We start from the raw sequence: 8,818 nt of genomic DNA on the forward strand, positions 1-8,818 counted from the left end.
TGTTTATGAGAGCATGGTATTCACCAAAGTTGATGAGTTAGAGGAATAAATATTAACATAAAGGTAATCCAAAATCAAGAGTTTTTATGCTAGAATTTAGAACCTCTTAACTCATCAACTTTGGTTATTACTCCACCAGACTAATATTAGAAAGTTGAGAAATTAGACTCAAGTATGGTGGTGTAAGTTTACAAATAATAATAGGCATTTAAGGGCTCGGTTGACAAAATTAAGGCACTTTTAAACTTTTTCAATTTCTTATCTTACCTTTTCAACCCACAACATAGAAGTACTTTTTGTATGCATAACACTAAAATTGTCGTGTAATTAAAGTTAATCATTTGTAATTGTTGAATTTTCCAGAATTAAAAGATTTTAAAAATCATGTTTTAGAAAATGCTAATGGCAAAATGACACGCAAAATGTGAAAATGTCGTTTCTCATTTCTACTGAACATACAACTTGGTGTTCAATCAACAGGTGCTAGAAGTCGTGGTTTTAGTTCAACATTATCTTTTAGACCCTAAATTTGGAAGTTTTCTTTTAGACTTCTTTTTTTTACAATAGATTTCAACATCTTTAACATTGACAATGGAGCTCATCATCTTAGTCAATGAGTTAAAAAAAAAAATAGGTTGAACATGAAAGCGGCCAGAATTCTATTGCGTTCTACATCCTTCGGGGAACAGATGGCAATAATGATATTTTTCCCACAAAAATTAATTTCTTAAGTGCTGCGCGCCAATACGCATATTTTGATACCTAAGGTGCTCATCGTGATTCCCCATATTTATTCATTGCCCCTCATATTTTGGGACTTTCCTGATTTCTCCTCACACTTTCAAAAGAATATTCTACAGCAAGACCGTGTCCTGCAAACCAAATCATGAAGATGGACTAACTTCTACTTAGTTAAATGGTCATTTTTTTGGTTAGGTTCTGTTTTGGAAATTTTAATTTTGTTTCAAGGGTTTCAATAATATTGGTAGGTTTTCTTGACTTATGATTCACATCTTTTGGGATTTCAATATGGTTTCCAATTGTCAAATTTTTATTTAACTTTACCAGAAACTCTAGACCTTCTTGCAACTAATTTTGAGAAGTTGTCACCCTGGACTTTCCCGCCTTTGTGCAATAAATTGAACACAAGAATCTTGAAGTTGAAGCAAAGGCTAAATCTGATGCACATGGAATATATGGAAGGATTTCTCGAGCGAATGCTCAATACACTACTATTATTGCGTGAATACATATAATCACTGTTATTGGACCCCTTGACATTTTTCCAAATTAATTACACTTTTCAAAAAAAAATATTTGAAAATTTTTTAACGAATGTCCATTACGCACCAGTTAGTTAGTCAAACTGTAGAGAGTCAGTTCACAATAGATACAAATATAGATACAAATATAGATGATTATATGAAATAGAGTAACAACGAAGCAATTGATAACAAAGGTTATAACCGGATTTTGTGCCCTTCCAGAAGGTCATCTGCAGACTATTTTGAAAATGGAAACCAAAAATTAGAGTTCAAGTGAAAAGCATATAATCAATAACATTATGCAGAAATTGAATTGTTCTTCCCCTACGTAATGATGAACATGCAGACTGTTTTAGAATATCCCACCCCCTACGCACAGTTTTTTATGTCTAAATTTGGAAGCGGTCTTTTAGACCGGAACACTGCTTCTTTTTGACAATGGACTTCAACATGTTTTTTTTTTTTTTGGACAACAAACTTCAACATCTTTATCATAGATGATGGAGCTCATTATCTTTGTCGCTAAGTTAACACATTGGACAACAGGTTCAATATGAAAGCATCCAGAATGCTACTGCGTCTACATCCTTCCGGCAACAAATGACAGAAGTGTGTACACTATTACTGTTAGATTCATGACACATGTGCAAAAGTTAAATTTTAAACTCAAATTTTACATAGTTATCAGTCATCCAAAACTGACAAAGATTAATCCTAATATTTTTCAAGTAAATTAGTTTCTCATTCGCTACTAGAAAAAATTTAAAAAAAAATTCTCAATCACTACTCGTTAATGCACATATTTTGATACCTAAGCGTTCATTGACCCTCTAATTCTGGCACTTTCCTGATTTCTCCTCACATTTTCAAAAGAATATTCAACAGCAAAACCATGTCCTAGAAACCAAAACATGAAGATGGACTAACTTCCAAATTTAGACAGGATAGGTTCTAAGACTTTTGAGGTTCACCTATTTTGGGATTTTTAATTTGGTTCAGTGGTTTTAAATTTTTATATTGTCAGGTTTTCTTGACTTATAATTCACATCTTTTGGGATTTAAATTTGGTTTCCAATTGTCAAATGTTCAAACTTTTACCAGAAAACTCTCTATTTCTTATTCCAATTAATTCAAGAACCAATCTCCTAGGACTTTCTCATTTTGTGCAATTATCAGGCACAAGAATCTAGAGATCACATGAAGCCAGAGCCAGGCTAAAATAAGGAAACAAATGTCATATTCAGATTTGGTGCCCTTCCAGAGTAAAGATCATCTGCAAACTGTATTAAAAGTAAAAACCATTAATTTGCAGATTTTTTTTAAAAAATTTTTTAATTAATTTTTTTCAGTAGTAGAGAGATTGGATTTAAGAAGCAGGGAGGAAAAAAGAAAATCTTAATTGTAAATCTCTAATTCCTAAAACCTTTAACTTTGATCATTACATCAAAAACCTCCTCGACGTAGATCAACTTAATTAATAACATTATGCAGAAATGAAATTTTTGTTCCCCTATGAAGTAATGATCCAGTATGTAAATGGTCCTATTTGCAGTTTCACATGAAATTTTGAACTTTTGCAAATAAAACACGAGTGGCCCTACCTTTTATCCGACATCAAATAGAATAACCCAATTTTGAAACAAAAATATCATTACTCATTTATATAAAACCATACATGATTTTCTATTCATCAAACAGGTTGCAGAAGTCGTGGATTTAGTTCAACAGCTAATGAGTAGTTGTTTGAGATTCTATGCCATGTTGTCGGTTTGGAAGAAACAGCCAACTGATCTCACCAACACAATTCAAATTAGTTCATCAGTAATTGTTGCCTTGGAGGGTGTGCTCGGGAGGGGGATGGATTTCCGTCCCACATATCGAAAGATTGTGGGTTTTTTAATTTAGGTTTAAGGTTCTTAGCCGCACTTCCTGTTACCAATTAGTTGAATGGTGTTGATTGGTGGGTCTCCCCTAGATTAGTCTCTGACTCAATTTGGCGATGACTTTTTGAGCGTTCTAATCTAATTATGTGTGTGTGTTTCTTCTGTCTATGGAAAAAAAAAAAAAATTTGTTGCCTTGGCAATGTCGAAATGGGATTTTAAAATAATTACACCTACATTTATTACTTCTTTTTGCATAAAAAAAAATCTTTTCAACTTCATTTCACTTTATTAACACTTGATTACTACTTAATTAACACCAACTGTCTAACAAACACATGGTAGGCAAATCTATGTCTAAATCATTGAACCTGTGATATGAAGCAAAGTCAAATACTTAGCCAAATCTGTGACTTCTTATGGTATTAATAAATTATTATATGTACAGCTACTGCGCTTGAAATGTTGGACTAAAATATTACTACAATATACACAAATTAATGTACACATGCTCACATTCACATTTGTTGTTGTTTTGCATTTTGACACTTCCAATCTCATTTCAATTTTGTCAAAAGCACCATTTGTTTTCTCATATAATTTAGTAAAAGAAAACTATATAGTTAGAATGATGGCGGAAATGTGATTAACAAAATGAGAGTACAAATAACATTTCCCTTTATCCAAATACAAACTCTCGGTGTCCTACTTAACAAGTGCCAATGAGGCATCCTGATTAGAAAAATTCATGCCTTAATCACTAAACTTGTGATTTGAGGCAATGTAAAATGCTTGGCCAAATTTATGATTTTTCTGTGGTATAAATTTATTGTTACATGTACAGCTAGTAAGCTTGAAATGTTGGATCTAAATTGGAAAGTCAACTTGTAGACTTAAACATTTTTAACATAGACAATAATGAAGCTCATTGTCTAGCTCAATAAATTAATACATACAAGAATAGGTTGAATATGAAAGCCACCAGAATTCTATTGCATCTTATATTCTTCAGCCAACAAATGGCAATAAATTAATTTCTCAATTGCTACTCATTAACGCTCACATATTTTGATACCTGAATTGTTCATCCTCACATTCACTGCCCCTCTAATTTTGGCTCACATTTTTCAAAAGAAAGTTCTATAGCAAAGCCGTGTCCTGAAAACCAAAATATGGAGATGGACTTTTAGTTCTACTAAGTTAAAGGTTTGTCCTTTGATTAGGGTTCTATGACTTTGAAGTTCACCTGTTGTGGAATTTCTTATTTGGTTTCAATGAATTTAATAATGGAATTTGTATGACTTATGACTGCATCTTTTTGGAATTCAATTTGGTTTCCAATTGTCAATTTTCAAACTTTTACCAAGAAACCCTAGGCCTTCTTTCACTTAATTTTAGAACTAGTCCCCCAGGGCTTTCTGGATTTGTGCAATTACTAAAAACAAGAATCCAGACATAAAATGAAGCTCAAGCCAGGCTACAACTCCATGCACATGGATTTACATAGACATTTGGAGAGGGTTTACATAGAGATACAGACACACAGGATTACATGGAATAGAGAAACATAGAAGAAGAAGAAAAAAGAGTAAAAGGCTAGGTGCCCTTCCAGACACTGCTAAAAGTGGAAACCACAAATTTGAGATCAAGTGAAAAGCATATAATCAATAACATCATGCAGAAATGAACTTGTACTTTCCCCTATGTAATAATGATCCTGACAGGAGAGGACGTAATCTAGAACGAACTTGTACAATTTCTTGAATTCTTTCAGATAATTGGGAAGGCAAGCAGGCAAGCAACACTCTTTACTAGGCATGAATTAAGAGTTCCAATCCCATGGTTTGAGATTCCCTATTTTTTCGAGTATTACATTGCATGTTATGTATAGAGGTATTTACATGGATATAATGCTGTATAAGAAGAAATCCAGGAAGAGCAACCATGGACTCTTCAGAGAAATCTAAGAAGATGGTCCTGGCACCATTGGAGAACAACTACCAACTAGCACAAGTACAGGCTGGGTGGGGAATGAATGTTGTCGAGCCAAGAAACTAATTGCTGAGTAGAAGGCCTTGCTTTGGGGGAGTCACTCAAGCAAAGGCAAGCGATCTCAAGAACCCACAACAATTCTTCAGCATGTTCTTTTTCATAAATAAATGGATCAAAAACTTCGGTTTCCCTTTTATCCTTCTTCTGTTGAATAACCCAAGAAATCAAATCCCGATTTTCTTTTGGCTTGCACATATCCATCGGCCTCTTGCCTGTAAGCAGCTCTAGCAGAACAACCCCGAAACTGTACACATCACCCTTGTAGGTTGCAACTGAAGCTTGGCCATATTCAGGAGGAATGTAACCTAATGTCCCAACAAGATCAGTAGTCACATGTGTGTCATACGGAAGAATAAGCCTCGCCAGACCAAAGTCAGCTAGGTGAGCTTCAAAATTCTCATCCAAGAGAATATTACTAGACTTAATATCTCTATGAAGGATATGAGGCTCACACGACTGGTGCAAGTAAGCGAGCCCTCTAGCAGCACCTTGAGCAATTCGAAGTCTGCAATCCCAATCCAAGGAGGAAGGCCCATCGACTTTTTCATGAAGCCAATAGTCCAAGCTTCCATTTTCCATATAAGAGTATATTAGGAGCCTGTCATTCCTGTAAATGCAATAACCCTGAAGAAGAACCAGATTTGGATGCTGTGCTCTTGAGAGTGTTTCAACTTCCGCTTGAAATTCTCTATCCATCTGTCCACCATCTCCACAAAGCCGCTTGATCGCAACCTTCCTACCATCAGAAAGAATGGCCTTGTACACCAAACCAAAGCCACCACAACCAATAATGTTTGACTGATCAAAACTGTTAGTGGATTTTACAAGGTCATCAAGTGAAATTGCTTTACTACTACCCTTGTTTTGGAAAAGAACCACAAGACTCGACCCAAGTTCTTCCAAGTCCTTCTCTGAGTCATCACCCTCCTTTTCTGGATCAATTGCTTTCCTCCTGATAGACCATAAAGCAATCAAGAGAAAGAGAGCAATAAGAAATACACTTCCAAAGCCAATCCCAATTGCCATGCCAATTATAGTGCTTCTGGGTGTCTTTGCTCTTCTAACTGATGCATGGGGAACTTGTTTGCCGGTAGGACAAGAAGTATTGTGTGAATCAGAACAAAGACCTGGGTTCCCTTCAAAGCTTGATGTTGGAAACAATAGAAACTGGCCTCCGTTTGGGATCCCCCCAGAGAGTTTATTGTACGCAACGCTAAACGTTGACAGAAAGCTGAGGTTTACTAAAGAAGGGGGTATTGCTCCAGACAGATTGTTATGGGACAAATCCAAACATTCAATGCTCGTCATACCTGACAATTCGCTTGGAATGATGCCTGATAAATTGTTAAACTTCAGGTCCAAAAAGTGTAACATTTTCAAATTCCCAAACTCTGGCCAAATTTGTCCAGTGAGGAAGTTATTTCCAAGCTCCAATGTTGGGGGAAGGCTCAAAATTTGATTATACTGTAACCCTCCAGCACTTACATTTCTCTTCACAAAAAATGGGAGATCAGGAGGAGGCTTATCCAATGTTTTACTCTTAGAAATGAGACTGTTCAATTGAGTAAGTTCCTTCGGAATTTCCCCAGTCAAAGAGTTATTGGACAAGTCCAAGTAAAATAGAAACTGAAAACCCCCAAACCAGGATGGAATTGCTCCTTCAAGCTGATTCCACGATAAATCTAACACTTCCAGCCTCTCAGAATTAGTCAACCACAGGGGAATAGTACCTGTGAGTTTACAATTTGCAATGACAAGAGCTCGAAGCTTGGTAAACCGCAGAGCAGAATCAGATGGCAACTGCTCATTATGAAAATTTAGAGTAAGAAACAAGGTCGTTAAGTTCTTACAGTGCTGCAAAGTTGCAAGAGCAGATGACAGGTTATGAATACTCGAGTTTGATATGGAAAGGTAAGAAAGTGTCTGAAAATTCTTGAAGGTTTCTGGAATTTGGCCAGTGAAGCTGTTTTTTGCTAGATTTATCGTTCTCAATTGTGGGCAGGTAGGAAGATTATCAGGGATTGCTCCACGAAACTGATTAGTACCCAAGTCAAGTGAAACCAGACTAGTCATTGCAGCACAATTAAGATCAAGTGTATCACCTAAAGAATTATTTCTCAAACTAAGGGTAGCAACAGTTGGGGAATTTGCCAATGACATAGGAATTCTACCAATGAATTTATTCGATTGAGCTGCGAAGTAATTTAACTTCCCAAAGCGAAGAAAAACATCAGGTAAATTGCCTGAGAATTCGTTCAAGGAAACATCAAGGAAAACAAGACTAGAGAGGTTACCAATGTTGGCATTCAAGTTCCCTGAAAATTTGTTATCCTGAAGGGTCAATCTCTCCAGTTTTGACAGATGAAACAAATCTTCAGCTAAACCACCAGAAAGAAAATTTGATGCAAGACAAAGATCCTCCAAAGAAGTACAGTTCCCCAGTCCTGGTGCAAGATTTCCACTGAATTTGTTAGCTCCCATCTTTAAGGCCTGAAGTTTGGTTGAATTATTGCAAATTCCCACAGGAACTGGACCGCGAAATGAATTCTCTGAAATGTTGAAGACTTGAATTGAAGGCAGGCTGATGCTCATTGGAAACGAGTCAGAAAATCCATTGCAGCTCAAGTCCAATACCTCTAAATTAGGCAAGTGTAAGAGTGTCGAAGGTATTGAACCTTTGAGATAATTTTTGGACAAATTGAGTGTTCTAAGCTCACTCAAATTGCCAAAAGACTCAGGCAACTTTCCCGATAGCCTTTTCTGAGGAACCTCCAACTTCACGACCCTGCCTGAGGAAGAATTGCATCTAATTCCAGCCCAGTTGCAGCAATTGGGAGAGGATGAATTTGCATCCCAACCCACAATTCTTGAGCTTGAATCCAATCCACCCAAGAAATCCACTAATGCCTTCATATCATTTGGGTTGCACGTAACATTCTGAGAACTTACATCCAAAGCTTGCAATGAAAAGCCAAGAAACACAAAGATAATCCACACCTCCCGCATCTCTGAAAACAGAAAAAGAGCAACTTTTTTCCAACTTACACAAACCACCTTCTATTTAATCAAGATTTTCTGCTAGTCATCTTGGTCCTCTTACCACAAACACAAAACCAAGAAAAAAAAAAGAACAAAATAAATGGCGGGTTCGGGTTCTTCTCTCTTGGTAAAAATGCTTGTGGGTTTTTCTTGAAATGGAAAATTAAACAATAGATCGAACAGCAGAGTAGAGACAGAGATCCTTTAGGCAGGCTGAGTCGAACTATTGAAGGAAAAGGGGAAAATGGGATAAGAGGGAAGTATACAAAGGGAAAAAAAGAAGAACGCAAAAGATTGGGGGCGAAGGGTGAAGCTTTTGACTTCAAAAACCTCTTTTTTGGTCCATTAAAGGCTGCTGTGACTCTCTGTCTATCAGTTTCTTCCCCGCCACAGGCACCCAAGGAGAGATAAAGAGACAGAGGAATAAAGAAGGGGGGTTTGGAGTTGGAGCTATTCAATAGTATAAATTTTCTTGAGTAGTGTAACGTGACGACTGACGACTAACGATACTACTATAGACTAGTCTGCTAGACTGCTGCTCCAACTTTCATTTTTTTTTCCCCGGTCGTAGTGGGAAGCCC

The 8,818-nt window shown here is 36.5% G+C and overlaps 1 protein-coding gene across 1 annotated transcript; it reads right to left on the reverse strand.

The window, feature by feature from the left end:
* Positions 1 to 4,924: 4,924 nt before the first annotated feature.
* LOC113716934 (phytosulfokine receptor 1-like) lies at positions 4,925 to 8,796 on the reverse strand. Its single transcript, XM_027241492.2, has one exon. It carries the CDS (start codon positions 8,202 to 8,204, stop codon positions 5,151 to 5,153), a length of 3,054 nt encoding a protein of 1,017 aa, XP_027097293.2. The 5' UTR covers positions 8,205 to 8,796; the 3' UTR covers positions 4,925 to 5,150.
* Positions 8,797 to 8,818: the final 22 nt, after the last annotated feature.

Source organism: Coffea arabica, chromosome 11c (assembly GCF_036785885.1).
Source record: "Coffea arabica cultivar ET-39 chromosome 11c, Coffea Arabica ET-39 HiFi, whole genome shotgun sequence".
NCBI classification, from domain to species: Eukaryota; Viridiplantae; Streptophyta; class Magnoliopsida; order Gentianales; family Rubiaceae; genus Coffea; species Coffea arabica.

Excerpts from the sequence above, each read along its gene's own strand:
- LOC113716934 (XM_027241492.2), bottom strand. The coding sequence starts at position 8,204 with ATGCGGGAGGTGTGGATTATCTTTGTGTTTCTTGGCTTTTCATTGCAA.